General features: G+C 45.7%; 1 protein-coding gene across 1 annotated transcript in view; it reads left to right on the top strand.

Annotated features, from left to right (window-relative positions):
- LOC122933343 (anti-Muellerian hormone type-2 receptor-like) overlaps nucleotides 1-19,682 on the top strand; it is a 91,573-nt gene extending 71,891 nt beyond the window's left edge. Inside the window, exons 9-12 of the mRNA XM_044288291.1 lie at nucleotides 11,549-11,706; nucleotides 15,658-15,805; nucleotides 17,267-17,403; nucleotides 18,774-19,682. Of these exons, the coding sequence (XP_044144226.1) occupies nucleotides 11,549-11,706; nucleotides 15,658-15,805; nucleotides 17,267-17,403; nucleotides 18,774-18,914 (584 nt within the window). The 3' untranslated portion in view covers nucleotides 18,915-19,682. The remainder of the gene's footprint in view (nucleotides 1-11,548; nucleotides 11,707-15,657; nucleotides 15,806-17,266; nucleotides 17,404-18,773) is intronic.
- Nucleotides 19,683-20,184: the final 502 nt, after the last annotated feature.

Genomic DNA, 20,184 nt, shown 5'->3' with positions numbered 1-20,184 from the left:
TGGATCAGGAGCAGAGGTATAAGCAGTAAGGTAAGAACAAAGGTAGTTTAAAATGCAGGTAAAAAAAATAATTTGTTAAGAACTAGAATACTTTCACAGGGAATAAAGTGTAGTTAGATCGGGAGCAATGAAACATAGGGCAAGAATAGTGTAGAAGTGCAGGTAAGAGAATACAGGTAGAGGAAAGTAATGTGAATACAAGTGGAATACATGGAATAGGATGGGTACAAGGAGAAAGAAGTGCATATATGGTGCGATGCACGAGAGCTCGGAACTGAGGCTGACCTAAGTGGTAGAGTAAGAAAAAGAAGAAAATCCAGCTCTCTCCGGTGAAAAAATGAAAAACTTTAATCCAGCAAGTTTAAAATCCATACAGGTGTACAAATAGCAGTCAACGCGTTTCAGACCTCAGAGAAATATGGGTCCTTCCTCATGACAAACGTGTTTATGAAATGATTAAAAAGGGTTTTCTTCTGTGTCATGTGCATGGGAACGCCCCCTTGGGTCTCCACCTCCCAGGTGATACCTATCAGCCTGGGGTTAGTATGTGCTACTTAAGAGGGAGCTCCCATTTCATAAACACGTTTGTCATGAGGAAGGACCCATATTTCTCTGAGGTCTGAAACGCGTTGACTGCTATTTGTACACCTGTATGGATTTTAAACTTGCTGGATTAAAGTTTTTCATTTTTTCACCGGAGAGAGCTGGATTTTCTTCTTTTTCTTACTGTATATACCGCATCCGTGCACCTCTGGTGATTTTACTACTGCAGGTGAGAGCTGCCTTACGTTTTCTTCTAAGTGGTAGAGTGGTAGGAACATGGAGATGGTGTCCCACGTGGAGGACGCTAGGCAGGGAGCAGGATGATGCTGGTGGGAGCCGCCGGAAGATAAGAACGCGGGACAGGGGCGGACACAGAAAGCAGAGGGCCCGTGTGCAAAGAATGTGCCTGGGCCCCCTGCCCTCCAAGTCAAGTTCTCAACATAACCAATTCCGTCCTAACATTACTTATAGCAATACAAAACATACAGTGTCACTGTGATTTTATAGTAAAAGGATCATAGAGAAGCATGGAGCATTATCAATCATGTTACTGCTCCGTGTCTCTGCTGTCTGGAGCGGGGCTTGGCTCTCTTTCACGTAGCATATTACCCGCACTGCATCCGCTCGTGTGAAAGAGCCCTAAGCCCAATGCATGGCTACACCCACCCAGTCCTAATAAAATCTGGTCCTACCTCATCCAGGGTGTCGCTTGCGTCGGCGTGTTGTCCACTGGATCCAGAACAAGGTCACAGTCGTTATGCCCAGATATGTGCCTCCCTCACAGTCGTTATGCCCAGATATGTGCCTCCCTCACAGTTGTTATGCCCAGATATGTGCCCCCTCACAGTCGTTATGCCCAGATATTTGCCTCCCTCACAGTGGTTATAGCCAGATATGTGCCTCCTCACAGTCGTTATGCCCAGATATGTGCCCCCCTAACAGTAGTTATGGCCAGATATGTGCCTCCCTCACAGCAGTTATGCCAGATATGTGCCTACCTCACGGCAGTTATGCCAGATATGTGCCCCTAGTTATGCCAGATATGAGCCCCCTTACAGCAGTTATGCCAGATGTCCCCCTCACAGTGGATATGCCAGATATGTGCCCATAGTTATGCCAGATATGAGCTGCCTTACAACAGTTATGCCAGATATGTGCCCCTCACAGTAGTTATTCCTACATATCTGTGCCCCCTCACAGTAGTTTTTATACCCAGATATGTGCCCCTCACAGTGGTTATGCTCTTTTGTGCCCCCTCACTTTAGTGGTTGCCCCCTTTTTGCAGCTTTATGGGGGGGGGGGGAACTGAGTGCGTCCCCCCTCCTCTTCCTTGTCTCTGCGCCACCTCATGTTTGAAGAGCGCTCTGACTGGGCCCGGCATTCTCACTGTACTTCATGCTGGTCCGATCAGAGCGCTCCCATTACATGGGAGTGCAGCGGGCCCCCACTAGGCCCGTACGCCCCTGCTTGGGTCCCCCAGGAGCAACTGGGCCCGGGGCAGCTGTCCGCTTTAAAGATGGCCCTGGGAGTAGCTTATCTCCCCCTGCAGCCGGTAAGAAGGGGCCCCCTCCTGCTCTGGGCCCCTGTGCAACCGAACCGGCTGCACATGCGGTATGTCCGCCCCTGACGTGGGAGACCGGATGTCCGGCCGATGAATGGGTGAAGCGCATACGCAATGCATGCAGAGAATAACGGTGGCTATTTTGGATTAGGGCAAATCAAGTACGGACGGGGGTGGCCATCTTGAGAATGGGCATGTATATGGGAAATAGAAGCACTGAAGTGAAAGGAAAGAGCTAGGATAGAAAAAAAAGGGGAAAAGAGGGGAAGAAAAAAGGGAAAATAGAAAGTAGTATGTAAGTGTAGGATAAAATAGAAAAGACTGTGAAAAAGGATAATGGATACAAATAAGAATAATTAAGAAAAAATTGGGGAAAAAAATAATATTAATAAAAATAATTAAAATTGTTCGGAAAATAATGCAAGGGGGGGGGGACAACTAATAAGCTAGAATAGCAAGATATGGATGGAATTAAATAAAAAAGGGTTGTAAGAAGGGTAAAGAACTGGGGATAGAAAAGGGCTAAGAGAGGGGATACAGTATATATGGCATATGTATATAGTAAGTATGTGTGGAGTATAAGGGAAGGTGTGCCGCGGAGTATGGAGCAATGTAGAAATGTAAATGTATGTAAGAAGTGAATGATAACAGAAGAAAGGGAAGAGAAAGAGGAATGGAAGGGACATCATACTACCTGACGTATAGGGATCGAGAAAAAAATTAAAGATTCATCGCATCTGAAAAGAAGAAGAGATCATTAGTGTATTATTCATAAATCAGCATGATCAATTCGGACTGTCAATACAGGATATTGTATTCTCTGTTGAGTCCACGGGGTGAAAGCGTGCCAAGCATGTGAATCCAATAGGATTCTCATTTTTTGAGTAATGCAATATGGTTCTCTCCTGGTCTGGGTCCTGGTACTTGTTCGATTATTTGGTATTTAAGTTGTGGCCAGCCGTCTTGAAATGGTCTGGTAGCGGAAGCCATGTTTGCCGCATCTGATGGTGGATTTGTGACTCGAAATCCTATCTCTTATTGCTTGGGTGGTTTCGCCGATATATAAGAGACCACAAGGACATTTAATTAAATATACCACGAAGTTAGAGTCGTATGTAAAGTAGTCCTTGATTGGATAAGCTTTACCTGTGTGTAGATGGTGGAAAATGTTGTCTTTCAATATGTTCGTGCAGCTCGCGCAATGTAACCACGGGAATGTCCCTTGTTTTTTCTTATGGAGAAAAAGTTGTTTGGATCTTTTAGACTGGCTGCCTATGTTGGCCCTAATTAAATGGTTCCGAATGTTACTAGGTCTCTTGAGGCACATAAGGGCAGGTTTCTCGAAATGTTTGACCGTTGGGTAGGCTTTATGTAGTTAGGGCCAGTGTTTGCCATAGGATGGTAGGTGTGGATGAAGGCAACTCTGTTGGTGCTGTCCATTCTCGTTCGGGTGACTGAAGAATTGAACCGTGCTTTTTCTGTGTTAAGTAATGACTCTGGATAACCCCTGTCACTGAATTTGTGGCTCATTTGTACTATTTGTCTCTCTTTTTGAGTCGTGTCAGAGACTATACGGTGTATTATCATGAACTGAGAACGTGGTAAAGATTTCTTAGTGTTAAGAGGGTGACAACTGGTGTATTCGAGAAGGCTATTTCTGTCTGTGGGTTTAGTGTATAAATCAGTGGAAAGGCAACCGCTGTCATCTTTAATGATCAGAGTGTCCAGGAAGCTTATGGAGTCGGAATCCTAATGTAATGTGAATTTAAGTTCTGGTCTGATTTGATTTATGGTATCAATGAACTGCATAAGTGTATTGGGAGGGCCTGTCCAGACACAGAAAATGTCATCGATATATCGATGCTAACAGAGGGCGTATTGTTGGAAAAGTAAGTTAGTAATGCCCCCACTTAGACACTTCTTCTCAAGACTAAATACATTTAATCTTGAGGTTTACCTCACTATAACACACTTTTGATATCCCAGCAGTTTACCTTACTATAATACACTTGTGATGTCACAGTGGATTACTTCACTATAATGTACTTGTGATGTCACAGTAGATTACTTCACTATAATACACTTGTGATGTCACAGTGGATTACCTCACTATAATGTACTTGTGATGTCACAGTAGATTACTTCACTATAATACACTTGTGATGTCACAGTGGATTACCTCACTATAATGCACTTGTGATGTCACAGTGGATTACCTCACTATAATGCACTTGTGATGTCACAGTGGATTACCTCACTATAATGCACTTGTGATGTCACAGTGGATTACCTCACTATAATGCACTTGTGATGTCACAGTGGATTACCTCACTATAATGCACTTGTGATGTCACAGTGGATTACCTCACTATAATGCACTTGTGATGTCACAGCAGCTTACCTCACAATAATACACTTGTGATGTCACAGTGGATTACCTCACTATAATGTACTTGTGATGTCACAGTAGATTACTTCACTATAATACACTTGTGATGTCACAGTGGATTACCTCACTATAATGCACTTGTGATGTCACAGTGGATTACCTCACTATAATGCACTTGTGATGTCACAGTGGATTACCTCACTATAATGCACTTGTGATGTCACAGTGGATTACCTCACTATAATGCACTTGTGATGTCACAGTGGATTACCTCACTATAATGCACTTGTGATGTCACAGCAGCTTACCTCACAATAATACACTTGTGATGTCACAGTGGATTACCTCACTATAATGCACTTGTGATGTCACAGTGGATTACCTCACTATAATGCACCTGTGATGTCACAGTGGATTACCTCACTATAAACTTGAGATGTCACAGTGGATTATCTCACTATAATGCACCTGTGATGTCACAGTGGATTACCTCACTATAATGCACTTGTGATGTCACAGTGGATTACCTCACTATAATGCACTTGTAATTTCAACCACCTGATAGTGCTGACTGCTTTATAAGCCTGCCAAGAACCGACCTGGAACGTGGGGAGTAGCCACCCATCCAGCACTTTTGACTACACCCAGTAAAAGCCGTCCCGGATAAGCTTTACAGCCATGCTAAACAGCTGAAGTGTCAGACTGCAACAAAAAACGTCTCTTACCTCACCGAGGCCAGGAACCTCGATGACACACACCGACCATCAATGACGGCCCTTGTTCCTTCCTACATACCTCCCCTCTTTGTTCAACCCTGAGGGGCTGAACACACATCAAACAGTGTACCCGGGACAGGGCATCCGTGTTTCCTAGTAACCGGCCCGCCCTATGTTCTACCGAAAACTTGAAATTTTGCAAAGGCAGAAACCACCGGGTGACCCGGGCATTTCTGTCCTTGGCCTGGCTTATCCATTTGAGAGAGGAGTGGTCGGTCACCAGATGAAACTTTCTTCCCAACAAATAATAGCGGAGAGACTAGAGTGCCCACTTGATAGCCAGGCACTCTCTCTCCACTATACTCTATACCTGGTCTCGGCTGGGGTAAGCCTCATAATGGGATGCTCCTCCCCGTTGACTTACTGAGACAGTACAGCACCGAGACCCACCTTGGAAGCATCGGTCTGTACTATAAACTCCCTTTTGAAGTCGGGCGTCACCAAAACCGGGGACCCACACAGGGCCGACTTCAAAGAGGAGAAAGTCTTTTCCGCCTGCTCATTCCAGTGGACCATCACTGACTTGCATCCCTTCAAAACGCCTGTCAATGGTGCGGCCACTGTAGCAAAGTGAGGGACAAACCTCATATAGTATCCCACCATTCCCAGGAACGACTTTACTTGCCGAGCAGTGACAGGTCGGGGCCAATTCCGAATTGCCTCAATTTTGTTCACCTGAGGTTTAATAACTCCACGCCCAATTACATACTCCAGGTACTTGGTCTCTTCTAACCCTATCGCACCGTTTTTTGGGTCCACTACAGCCTGTATTTTAGGTAGTTGACTTTCCCAGTCGGTACTGTGGATAATGATATCGTCCAGGTACGCCGAAGCGTACCGATGATGTGGACAGAGTACAATGTCCATTAGCCTTTGAAATGTGGCGGGAGTGCCATGTAGACCAAAGGGTAATACCTTGTACTAATACAGCCCCTCTGGTGTGATGAAAGCCATCAGACTGGCCCACTAACTTTTTGACTCCTCGATGACACCTAGCTGTAACATAAGCTGCACTTCTTCCGAGATGGCTTGTTGCCACGACTCAGGAACCCGGTATGGTTTCAACCGGATTCTGGCCTGAGGCTCAGTGACAATGTCATGTCGGATGATAGAAGTGCCTCCAGGGAGGTCCGAAAACACACTCGTGTTCCTTCTGACAAACTCCCTGGCCTTCTGAGTCTGTTTAGAGGAAAGGTTGTCAGCAATCGTTACTGAGACAACTGCTTCCCTCGTATCAGACCGTGGGACTGGAAACTCTACCCCCAGAAACCCGGCCAGGGGCTGTTGTCCATACTGGTCCCCCTATCTTTCCACGGTTTCAGTCATTTTACATAGTACATCTGCTCTGGCTTTCTCCGCCCGGGCTGGAGTACCTTGTAGGTTACCTCCCCCAATTTGCCACTGAGCACTTCGTAGGGACCCTGCCACCTAGCCAGGAACTTACTGTCCACCGTCAGCACCAGAACTAAAACCCGATCTCCCGGGTCAAAATTCCGAACCCGAGCCTAGCGATTATAGACCTTACTCTCGGCTCGGTGGACTGCCTCCATATGTTCCTTAACCAGCGGCAACACTGTCTCCATCCTCTCTTGCATCCGAGTGACATACTCAATCACACTTGATAGACGGACGTCTGCAACTGTTTGATCTGTAGTAGTTTACTTAGTTCCCTCATGACTTCTGACATAAAAGGGGTACCCTGGTTGGTCAGAATCTCTTTAGGTAGGCCCATTCGGGAAAATATTTCCACTAACTCTTTGGCTATGAGTTTGGCTGAGGTATGTCGCAGCGGTACCGAGTGGCATAGTCCAGGACTACCAAGATGTGTTGGTGCCCTCTAGTGAACTTCGGTACTGAGCCTATGAGATCCATAGCGATCTGATCTAATGGAACCTCAATAATCGGGAGAGGGACTACAGAAATGTGGCTGGGGGCTGGTTATCTGGCAGGTTGGGCAAGACTTGCAATACTCTTCCACCTCTCTGAACACAGTGGGCCAGTAAAACCGCTGTAGAATCCGGTCCTGCATTTTCTGCTGGCCCAGGTGTCCCCCAAGAACATGTTGGTGGGATAACTCCAACACAAGCTTGCGATACGCCTTGGGCATCAACAACTGTTCAATATGCTCACCCCGTAGTTGATTTACCCGGTACAGCATCTCCTGTTGAACCACAAAACAGGGGAACATAGACTCAACTACTACCATATTTTCCCAGTTTCGCGATAGAGTCAGGTCCTGGTGCTGTGCTGTACCAAAATTGTCTCCAGAGATGTTGAGGTCTGCTAACTCCGGAGCCGGCAGCAAATCCTCCACGTCTCCCACCATTACATTCAGTGGGGTTGGCTCCCCACCTTCCACTGCAGTGGCGGCCACCCCTACTACTGGCCCTTCTGTCTTAGGTTCCTCGGGTTTTGCTGGCACTAGCCGCCTGGTCGAGGGTGGAGTTTTCGGGGGTTTAACTGGCCCCCTCCAAAAGAACCCCCCTGTAGATTTCTGGTGGCCTCATAGCGCTCCACCAGGTCGACCATCTCTAGGGCATTACCAGGGAACACCTGGTCGATCCAGTGCTGGAGAGGGTACGGCAAACCACGGGTACCGGTGTAGCAGATCATAATACTGCGGTCTGGTGGGTTCAGCCGGGTTAAATTCCCACTGAAGCACCCGTTGGGCCCGGACCAATACATTCACCCTCAGTCTTGCCAGAAACTCACCCTTTATCACCCTAGGTCAAAAAACACCTGCTGGGGTTTAGACGCCAGAAACGGAGTGATGACCTCAGCCCATTGGTCTCGGGGTAACTTCTCCCTCACGGCCACCCTTTCGAATACCACCAGATAGGACTCGACGTCGTCCAAGGGGGTCATCTTAGGGATCGCCACACGGACAGCTTTGCGGGCATCGTGGACGTTCTGGGACACCCCTGCCACCTGTAATGCCATCACATGCTGTAATAGCAGCTCGTTGGTCTCCTGCTGCTGCTTGTTAGCCTCCCGCTGCTGCAAGCTAGCCTCCATGAGGGCTTTCACGACCGCCTCCATTTTGTCAGGGGACACGGGTCGTAACCTTGCCGGCTTGATATAGGACATACACCCAAGCCAGGAAAAAAACAAAACTTTTCAGCCTTCAGGCCAGCCTTACTGCAGAATTGCCCACATCCTCCACCAAATGTGGGGATTTGCTCTGGTAGACAGGTTAGCGGACGCAGTATTGAGGCAAGAAACCAGGTTGTAAATCAAACTTCAGTGTTTTATTCACACTCAGCAAAACATAACAGTCTTGGTGCTTGTTCATACACAGCAAAACAAAACAATGTTCACCTGGAATCCTAGGTGTCAGTTCACACCCGGCTGAATGCTCAGCCACAGAAAAGTTCACTGGCAGGCTTCCAGGCGGCCTGCACGCCTGTTTGCAGTCTTCAGCCTTCAGCACAGAGGACTCCACAGCTTCCATGTCAGATGGAGGTAGATCCACACCACCTGATAGTGCTGATTGTGTAGATCCACACCACCTGGGGCCCGTCATTTACGGAAGGTACATGTCACCGAGGTTCCTGGCCTCGGTGAGATAAGAACCGGTAGTTTAGTGTGTTAGCAGCAGCTAGGCTGGCTGACACAGTGTTTTTACTTAGTGTGGCTGTAAAGCCGATCCGGGACGGTTCTTATAAAAAGCAGGGTGGGTGGCTGTTCCCCACGTTCCAGGCCAGGTTTTGTGCTGGGAATAAAAACCCAGTCAGCAGTCACAGCTATGTGTGGATTACCCTGCATTTTCATAGTGGAGCTGTGAAGCACTGTGGTTTGGGTTCCAACCAGTTGGTAGCGTGCTGGAGAGCCGCACGCTGAAAATCAGGCGCCCTAAAGCCTGCTGTGGACGGCTGTGGATTGCCATGGACAATAGTCTGCCAGGTGACACGTTTGTGCTGTGGACTTTATGTGGTGTGAATTAACACTAGGACTCAGCACAGTGTTGTTTTTGCTTTATTGCTTTTTGTATGAATAAACACTGAACTTTGCTTTACTACTGTGTTCTTGCCTCTGTACTGCGTCCGCTTACCCTGCCTACCAGAGCAAATCCCTACAATATATATATATATATATATATTATATGCATATACATATACTGGCATTTTTAACTTTTGGATGTAAACTTGGTATGTTGGTTCATATATGAGGTTATTAACATATTATAGTGATTTGGATCTTCACTCTACTTTTCCGGTCCTACCTAGATCTCACACATTTAGGGTGCACTATTTTGCTACTACAGCACTGTCACTTTAATGAAGAGGGCCTCTGGGTACTATGACAATCTTGCATTCATTGACCTAATTTGGTGGTACTATAGTCACTTGTGGGTACTTGTCTTTACATGGTTCTCTATATAGGTCTGCATAGGGTTAATTGACACTTTTTTTTGTTAATGTTAGGGGTTAACTTTAACTTTCTCTGGCTACATATAGTTTTTCACTTTCTCTGTTTAGTCAAGCCTGAGGAAGATGGCGGACTTCCATTGAAACGTGTAGCTTGTATTTTATTGTTTTAATTGTTTTTAATAAATTTCTACTTACCAAGAAGTCGTCCGTGGCAGCGTAGCTCCTTTTTTCTGCTATCGGTATAGTACTTCTGGCTTACAGGAGCTTGTGAGGTCATAACTACTTACCAGAGCAGCTTACCTAGAGGTAGACACCAAAAAAGAGGGCTTCTTTGCATGACCAGTTGGGTGATTGCTGTAGGCGCCAAACTTTTCTGGCCGATCTGTCTGGGGGCCTCATGACATGAATGAACAATAACTGCACTGATGATGCGAACCTTGCATAATTAGTGCAATTTGGAGGCATAGAAAGCTAAAGGACCTGAGATGACATCATCACATGTTCTAAACTGTCTAGGAGTAGAAGAACTGCACTGGTTTAATGGTGTATTTACATCATCAATGATCCTTTACCCCCTGACAGTATTTAGAAGGGTAGTTAGTGAATCCCATGACCTTGTGCTATCACAGGCTAATGTGACATTACCAGTGCAATTGGGATGTAGATATTACATTGCTTGTGCATCCCATGTCTGCTTCAAACTCTCTCCACCTGTGCAATGTGAAGAGGATGAGGGGAAGGCAGGTATGCGAAGGTGCTACCGCAGTGCAGCACATAATACCTCCCTAGCAGAACCAAATACACCAGGGCAGCACAAAATCTTGCCGCCCCAACCACAGTATTCAACTGTATCACCATCATGAGAACGGTAATACAGTTCAGTTCAGAAGGGCATCAAGGGGGCTTGAGTGGCCCTCTAGGCATCGGTCGACCGGGAAATTTCCCTGTAGGTTCTATGGGCAATCCTCCCCTGCATACAACAAAACCAGCTTCCTGTTACTGAAGTAGGAAAAAGGAGAGGCCTGCGGCACTAAGCTTTAAAGGGAACAGCTTCACAAAGGTCAAAAGAGCCCTGGACCCTGCAAAGTTTTTATTTTTGCTATAAACAGGTTTTTGGGTACTTTTATATTGATGGCCTATCCTCAGACTAGGCCATCAATATCTAATCAGTGGGAGTCTGACAGGCCACACCCCTACCGATCAGCTGTTCTACACATCACACAGCTACACATCTTCATTGTTTAGTAGACATAGTTGGTCACTGCTGCTCTGCACCCACGTCTTGTGCCTTTAAATACGCAAAATGGTCTAAAGTAAGTCAACCAAGAGGTGGCATGAGAAAAAGTGTCTAACATGTCTATCAAGATATGCCCCATCTATCATCTAGCGTTAGCTGCTTTGATGCACCTTCTGCCTGCCTATTTCTGTCCAGGATCTTCACCGAGATCATCACTTGGAAGTGTAAAAACTCTAAATCATATCTCTCATTTGACTTTCTTAGATGTCATCCATTTCTCCTTTTCCTTGTGACTTAGATTCATATCAGGTTTCTAAACCATGTTTACTTTAGAAGTTGACCTTGTGAGGACCTTGTTAAGCTTATGCACCTACTCACAAGTTTGAGCACTGGACGTCTGTTCAGGACTTCAATAGATGTATCTGTTCACAGATGAGTATTATGAATACAATATCTGGAATGCCTAACCAAGCAAAATGATCCTGGAATGTTTTTAAAATTGTCTTATAAATTGTTCACTGCTCACGGGTTGGAAAACTAATCTGCTTCTATTTTTGACCATAACTCTTCAAACATTTTCATTTGGAATCCATACTGTTGTGTTGGATGCTTTGGTTGTCAAAATCCCTTGGAACAATAAAGTATATAAAAAAGTTTTTCTTTTACTAACAGGCGTATACAAGCCTGCGATCGCTCATCGAGACTTGAGCAGCGAGAACATCTTGGTGACTGCAGATTCTTCCTGTGTGATAACAGACTTTGGTCTATCTGTGGTTCTGGAGAAATGTCAAACAAAAAAGAAACCACGGGATCCAGCAATATTAAACATGGTATGTGTGGATTACACCAGGCAGTAGAAGCACAAATAGAAACTTCTACATTTCCAAAAGTTTGTTGCCATCCTTGGATCTGAGCAGAATATACTAAGAGTATATAAGATATGGATGGGCAAATGTAGTCATTTCTGGGAGAGTACATGGATTTCAGATCACAGTGGTTTTTATTTTGTATTACTAGGTATTTTTATGCCAAAATGGAATTGTACAGCATACCTGGTCTTTTTCTCTCAATAACCCAAAAAAGCATGCCCACTATACCTTTACTACAAGAGCATGCCCACTATACCTTTACTACAAGAGCATGCCCACTATACCTTTACTACAAGAGCATGTCCACTATACCTTTACTACAAGAGCAAGGCCCCTATACCTATACTACAAGAGCATGCCCACTATACCTTTACTACAAGACCATGCCCACTATACATTTACTACAAGAGCAAGGCCACTATACCTTTACTACAAGACCATGCCCACTATACATTTACTACAAGAGCAAGGCCACTATACCTATACTACAAGAGCATGGCCCCTATACCTATACTACAAGAGCATGGCCCCTATACCTATACTACAAGAGCATGGCCCCTATACTACAATCAACTATATTAAGGGGAATCACTCCCTATGAAGCTGTTTGCCTAGACAAATAGGGGGTCATTAATTAACGGTTTTAATAAACCCGTGGGCTGGCGGTGGATCTGCCGAAGTTGTGAAGAGGCGCCGGCCACTACATAACTTTGGTGCATCCGCCCCCGGTATAAATCTATGCCAGCTTCATTGCTGGCTTAAATTTAGACCATTTTCTACACCTAAAACAGGCGTACAAAATGAAACATGATGCGGCCTGTCGCCCGTCCCCTTCCCCGCCCACATCACACCCCCTCTTTTAGACTTCTAAAAGTCGCAGATTGTGGTGCAAATAACCTTTGCACCGCAATCTATGACAGATATACACCAGAAAAATGATGTATATCTGATAGTAAATGACCCCCATAGTTGTGGTTTACCTGATTTAAAATACTATTTTTCTTTCGTTGATCCGAGGCTACATTCCCAAGTTATGATACCATTAGAACTTTGGTGCAACAAGGCCATCACCATAGCTCTTGTTGCACCTAAGCTCTATTATTTTTAGCGGCTCCCTGAAACAGCTGATTGGGGGAGATGCTAGGACATGGACCCCCACAGATGTGATAATGATGACCTATCCTGAGGATGAGTCATCAGTATCTTTTCCAGGATAACCCCTTCTTGCTTTTCCAGGATAACCCCTTCTTGCTGTGTCTGTAGGCAAACAACTGTTTTCTGCCATTTTCACACTTTTTCATTCGGGGAAACATGATTCTTGTTGCAATTCACACTCCATAAAGTGTGTTTCACACTTATCAACAACAGATATGGGTGAAGGGTTAAAAAAAACATGTCTGCTTTCTTCCAAAACCAGTGCCACCTCTGTCCATAGGTGGTGGAGGTACTGCCGCTCCATGCTATTTACTTCAATAGAGCTAGGCTGCAATAACCCACGAATGGCGGTGGTGTTCTTTCTGGAAGAAAGCAGCCATGCTTTTTCTAATCCTGTACAACACTTTTTTTAGGACTGCGCACGAGATGTGAATTCCCCGGACTGTTTCAGCCTACCATTGAATTCACTGGGCAGGACTACAAGATTATTGAACGGAGACAGAAATGGCTTACTAGCGGAGAAAGGAGTATTTTTGATGTGGTTGATAATGGATGCACAGGAAGGTGGGGGGTGATGAACTGCATATATTTATTTAGCATTCACCTCCCCCTCCCCCCTTTTTAACAACCCCACATAAAACTTTTATAATTAGAGCTGCGGGTATGAGGTGCTAGCGTGTTACTGATACGTGTGAAACACACTTCATGGAGTGTGAATTGCAACAAGAATTATGTTTCCCCGAATGAAAAAGCATGAAAATGTGAATATATTACCTTGAATGGCAGAAAACTGTTGTTTGCCTATAGACACAGCAAGAAGGGTCAGTAAATATGGTAAATATGTGCCCCCCCCCCCCCCCCCCTCGCTCTGACAGCTCCAGTCTAATGTAAATCATTCTGTAATGGGTTTTAGGCCTCTAAACCGCAGGTGTAGGCTTAGGGTACTTTCATACTTGCGCTGATGGATTCCGGCAGGCAGATCCGGCAATCTGTATGCAAACTGATACCATTTGTAGACGGATCCGGATGCAGATCCATCTCACAAATGCATTGCAATACTGGATTCGTCTCTCCAGCTGTCATCTGGAAAAACTGATCCGGTATTTATCTTTTTCACATTTTTAAAGGTCTGCGCATGTTCAGACAGCAAAAACGGATCAGTTTTTCTGGAACACTTGGGGCCGGATCAGGCATTAATGCATTTCAATGTAAAATAATGCCGGATCCGGCAAGTGTTCCGGAATTTTGGGACGGAGAAAATACCGCAGCATGCTGCGGTATTTTCTCCGTCCAAAAAGCATACAGTGACTGAACTGAAGACATCCTGATGCATCCGGAACAGATTGCTCTCCATTCAGAATGCATGGGAATAAAACTGATCAGTTCTTTTCCGGTATTGAGCCCCTAGGACGGAACTCAATACAGGAAAAGTTTAACGCAAGTGTGAAAGTACCCTTATAAAGATGCCTTTGTATAGAACCTCTGTTAGGCTACTTTCACACTAGCATTTTTACTGAATCCAGCAGGGCTCAGCAAAAACGCTTCCGTTACTGATAATACAACCATCTGCATCCGTTCTGAACGGATCCGGTTGTATTATCTTTAACATAGCCAAGACGGATCCGTCATTAACTCCATTGAAAGTCAATGGGAGACGGATCCGTTTTCTATTGTCAGATTGTGCCAGAGTTAAATGGATCCGTCCCCGTTGACTTGCATTGTGGATCATGACGGATCCGTTTTGCTCCGCATCCCATGACGGAAAGAAAACCGCAACATTTTGGAGCATTCCGTTCTGTTCAGTTACGTTTTGTCCCCATTGACAATGAATGAACAAAATGGAAGTGTTTTTCTCCGGTATTGAGACCCTAGGACAGATCTCAATACCGGAAAATAGTGTGAAAGTAGCCTTAGGCTAACATCACAGTTTAGCTTTCTGTTATTATGATCCATCAGAAGAAGAGAGAGCAAAAAAAAACGGACCCTGTTGCATCAGTTGGCATCCGTTTGAGCCAGATCCGTTTTTCTAGACAGAAAAGTTATGCATGCAGGGTTTTTTCTCCTGTCTTAAAGAAACGGAGCTCAGATGGAAACAGCTGAAACGGATGCCAACTAATGCAACAGAATCCGTTTTTTTACAAGATCCTGTTTTTTTTTTTGTTTTTTTTTGCTCTCTTCTTCTGACGCATCGGAAAAACGGAAAGCTAAACTGTGATGTGAACACAGCCTTACTGCAACATGTAGAAAATGAACTTAGAATGTAGTGTGCCGTATGCTAATTGCCCTTGAAGAGTCCTGGGGGCGGTGCTGCTATGCTAAAGAGTCCCACAGTCCGGTCTTAAAACCCACCTTTCCATGTTTGATTGACATCCCCCAGACTGATCTATATTACTACCGGCCACCTCCAAATCTTGCAACTGCCCCTGGTAATGCCCATTGAGGTGTAGTGTGCAGCTTCATCACAGCACCATGCATGCCCAGTGAGTACACCTGGCTTCAATGCACATGCCGTGGAGTAAAAGGCTACTGCACATCCACAAGATTCAGAGGAAACTGATGGAGAGCAGCCTTGCGGATGTCAATCAATTCTATAATCGCGGGTTTGGAGGCGTAAGGAGGGCTTGAGGGTGGCCCCCCCTGGGCATCGGTCCATCAGGGAATTTTACCTGCAAGGTCTATGGCCGGTCCACCCCTGGTAACATGTATGGATGGGTTCAGTAACAGTGCCATGTTGCTCTCTCTGTTTTTCCCTCACAGACAGGAACCTTACGCTATATGTCTCCAGAGATGCTGGATGGTTCCCTGAATCTGATATCCTGGGAACAGGCTTTGATTCAGGCTGATGTATATTCACTTGGCCTCCTGCTGTGGGAAATATTCAGTCGCTGTAATGATTTGTATGCAGGTAAGAGGCAGTCATTTATTTAAAGGGAATCTGTCTTGTAGGGCTAGCTTAGCTGAATGTAAGGATACCCTTCACTTAGGGATCTGTGGCCTTATTCTGCTTTATCCATATGCAGATGAGCAGTTCAGTGCACTTAGGGTGGACCCAATCCACTCCGTGCACCCTTGCTCTTCCATCTTTGTCTACCAGCCCCTCCCTGTCCTTCATGATCGACAGGACGAGGCTAGATGACTATGCAGTAACCTGGCCCTGTCAATCAGGTATGTCACAACCTCACTGACAGTCACTAAATGCAATGTTGTGATGTGACATTGTGTTCTTCATGCGGTGTGACACATGCCGCCATGTAGCCCCAGCCATATGAGTCCATGCACACATGGCGACACACAAGGTTCTCTATGCATGTCTGCATACCACAGTATAGTACCTCCGAGGTAAAATGAGAGGTACATATAGGAAGCCTCTGTGAATGAGGACTAAAGCCTCATTCACACGTCAGTGTTCCACATACATGTGCTGTACATGTTCTCCACGGACAGCACATGTGCCATTTCATTTTAATGTGTGTGTTCACACATCAGTGTTTTACCACGGTCCGTGTTTTTAGCACAGGAACATGCTCTATTTTGTCCGTGTTCACGGATCCATGACGCCCATTATAGTCTATTGGTCCGTGAAAACCACGGATGCAACTCAGATGCCATCCGTGTTTCAAGAGATGCTTTGAAAATAATTTTTCAGCTGTGCAATGTCATTGCAACATGGATGACACTCGGACAGAAAAAACCCGACACACGGACCCAACACGGATCTATCACGGACATCTTCCCAGAGGCATCACTGACCAACTTTTCACAGATTTAGGCCTCTTTCACACAGGCATGTGCGCCCAGTTGCCATGTTGCGGACCGCATTTGCGGATACACAATACACGGGTGCCGTTCCGTGGGCATTCCACATCACGGAGGCGGACCCATTCACGTTTATGGGTCCGCAAATCCGGAGATGCGGAATGGTGCGGAACGGAACCACGGAAACCTACGGAAGCACTACGATGTCCTATCTTTTTGCGGATTGGCCGGATCGCGGACCCATTCAAGTGAATGGGTCCGCGATCCGCTGCGCCTGCCCCACGGACTGTGCTCGTGCATTGCGGCCCGCATTTTTCAGCCCGCAGCATGACCACGGGGCACACACGCCCGTGTGAAAGAGGCCTTAAGCATGGGCGTGTGAATAAGGCATCAACATTTCAAAGCAGGTTACTGTGCACTCTCTGTGACATAGGTGACATACATGGGACTCTAAAACATATCTAGTGTGATACACAAATATGACCGCCCTTACTAGATCTCCAAAAACACGCTCCACCCAGTCTTGAGTTAGAACCAGGCGCACAGATTTGCGATAGCCAACAGTTTTTTTGAGCTGCTCCTATGGTGGCTAATTGACTATTTGCATCAGATCACCAGTGTCCTGAATTTCGTGTGGCTTTTTTTGATGAGATGGGACCAAACCCGACCTTAGACAAGTTACGATCACTGGTGGCAGAGAACAAGAGACGGCCACAAGTACCCAGAAACTGGAGTAACAATCTACAGGTAAATCATCTGCTGAAAACTAGAAGGAGAAACACAACTGCTGTACATATATACAGTACAATATACGTATAATTCTATGTAAGGTCAGCCTACTATAAGGTAGTGATAGCTAACCCTCTAATTCACAGGAAAGTGTCACTACACATGCAGGCTCCTCTTCATGTATGTAACATGCTCCTACTAATCTAGTCTGAGACTCTCCCCCCTGTTCTTGGATGGATCCGCACTGATGACATCAGTACTATGTCCATCCTCTTTCACTGCACGTCCGACGACAGAAGGACACTGTAAATAGGGTAGTCTAAAGGTGGATTTAGACGCGTTCCTTCGGTGTTTAGACCACACAATCTGCTGCCCAGAAGCCATGATCAGTGGTGCCTGCATGAACGACAGGATCACCCGATGAATGAGCGTTTCGCTCGTTCATCGGGTGATCGGCAGCACATTTAGACGGCCAGATGATCAGGAACAACCACTCGCATAAACGGTCGTTCTGGATAATCTGGAAGATTATTGGTGCGTCTAAATCCACCTTAAAGCTGACCATACTCACTCAATAGCCATTGACCGAAAGTGTTTTCCTGGCCGGACGTGTCGCCCAGGAGAACAAAATGATTGGGCCAAAGTATTCACTTCTCCCGATCCTTGTATCACCTGACATCATCTCGTCGTGGGAGAGTGTCGGAAACTCCTAATACACAAGTGTGTCGGCTGAACCCACTGTTCTTGGCGGGTTTGGCTGACGAAGGTATAATGTGTAAGGCCAACTTAATGAGATTATCAGACTCTTTGTAACTTAAGACCTATTCTTAGTACGCAAGCATACTTAGTACGCAAGCATACTAACTTAAGACCTATCCTCTGGATTGGTCATCAGCATCTGATCGTGGGGGTCCGATACCCGGGACCCCTGTTGATCAGCTAATTGAGAATTGAATGGGGCTGAGCTGTACCTAGGCCATGTGACTGATGGTTGTGACATCACTGGCCATACATAAGCAGCGAGAAGGCTTCAGCGGTCACAGGAGCATCAGGACCTTCTGAAACAGCTGATCGGCCGGGGTCCTGGGCGTCGAACCCCCACCGATCAGATGTTGATGACCTTTCCAGAGGACAGGTCATCAGTTACAAAGAGTTGGATAACCCCTTTAAGAATCTTGCAGCCATTTTACATACAAGGAGAAGACTTGAGAATGGAACGAACTGTGGGAGCAACTTTGAAAAGGAGGGTACCAGGTATGTTCTTTTAACCCTGATAAAAGAGATATAATTAAAAAATGTATCGTAATTTGTGATAAACTATAAAAACGTGATGTTTGAGAATACATGATTAATACATCTGAATACTAAACACTGCCCATTTCATTCAGCAGTTCAAGACATTGTGGGAGACGTTAGAAGATTGCTGGGACCCTGACTCTGAGGCTCGCCTGACTGCCCATTGTGCAGAGCAGAGACTGAGTAACCTTCTCCCTACAGCCTTCGGTTTGTTGCCAGAGAACTTTATTTGAAGTAGTGGAAACAGGGACGGACTGGGAATTTAAAGTGGCTCTGGAAAAAAGCTAAAAGTGGCCCCATGTTGTAGACAGGCCCAGATTAACAGAAAGTGGGGCCAACGCAAGTAGGTGGGGTCAACTGAAGTATGTGGGGCCAGCAATAGAGGGACAGTATATTGTGCTACACTTTCAGATTTGGTTCTGTAGCAGAACCAAATACCAAAGTGCTGCACAATAACCGTACTGCCCCAGCAGAACCAAATGCCACAATGCAGGACAATATACTGCCCCAGCAGAACCAGATACTTCGGTGCGGCACAATATACTGCCCTAGCAGCACCAAATACCATCCCAGAAGCTGCTCTCTGTGGTGGCCAGTGCCATCTGCCACATTCTGTCCCCCTCCTCCATCTTCTCCAGTTGTGTCTAATTGACATATGGAGGAGGGGGCTGAGGAGGTGAGACGCGGGCCACAGCACAGAGCCAGTCCTACTGTCAGCATGCTGTCTGGTCATACAGGAGAATACAGCACCACATACCTCTCACATCCGGTGACATCTTCTCTGATGTAGATGTTCTCCTTCCTCATAGTCTTCATTTGGACTAAATCGCCATGATGACTTCATTCACTGATATCTCCTCTGATGTAGACATTTTCTTTCCTCATCTTCTCCATTCGACCCAGATTGCCATGATAAATTCTTTCAAACTTATCTAATCTCTACAGAGTTTGCCACACAGACATCTTAAGATGGGTTCACATAACGTTTTGCCCTACGTTTAACAAATACGTTTGTAAAAAAAATGGGCTAAAAAAGCATAGTGCGCTACACTTTTCCACCCTGCAGAGTCCATTTAAAAAAAATGCATACATTAACATATAATTTTAGTTTTTACAATGGAACCTTTTGGTGACTGATGGTACCCGTGAGAGGCATCCATTTAACGTACAGTATACCTTTTTTTGTATACGATAAACATAAGACAAAAAAGTGATGTGAACCCCACATTAGATACCTCACCTTTTCCTTTACCCCCCCCCCCCCCAACACACACACCTTTTCAACACAAACTCCCTATCCTTGTACCCCAAGTGTCATCCTGCTGCCACCCCCAGCACCCGGACTGTGCCCACTGTGATCCCCCAAATGCTATACTGCAGGAAAAAAACGTGCACCCAGTAGCAGTAATGCCTCCAGTAATAATAATGTCCTCTAAAATGTCCCAGTAATAATACCCCCGTCGACAGGACTTTCTTTTCCTTCCTGCATAACAGAAACCAGAC

The sequence above is a fragment of the Bufo gargarizans genome, chromosome 3 (genome assembly GCF_014858855.1).
Source record: "Bufo gargarizans isolate SCDJY-AF-19 chromosome 3, ASM1485885v1, whole genome shotgun sequence".
Lineage (NCBI taxonomy): Eukaryota > Metazoa > Chordata > Amphibia > Anura > Bufonidae > Bufo > Bufo gargarizans.
Note: the sequence above shows the minus strand (reverse complement) of the source record. Positions and strands in the feature narration are given on the sequence as shown.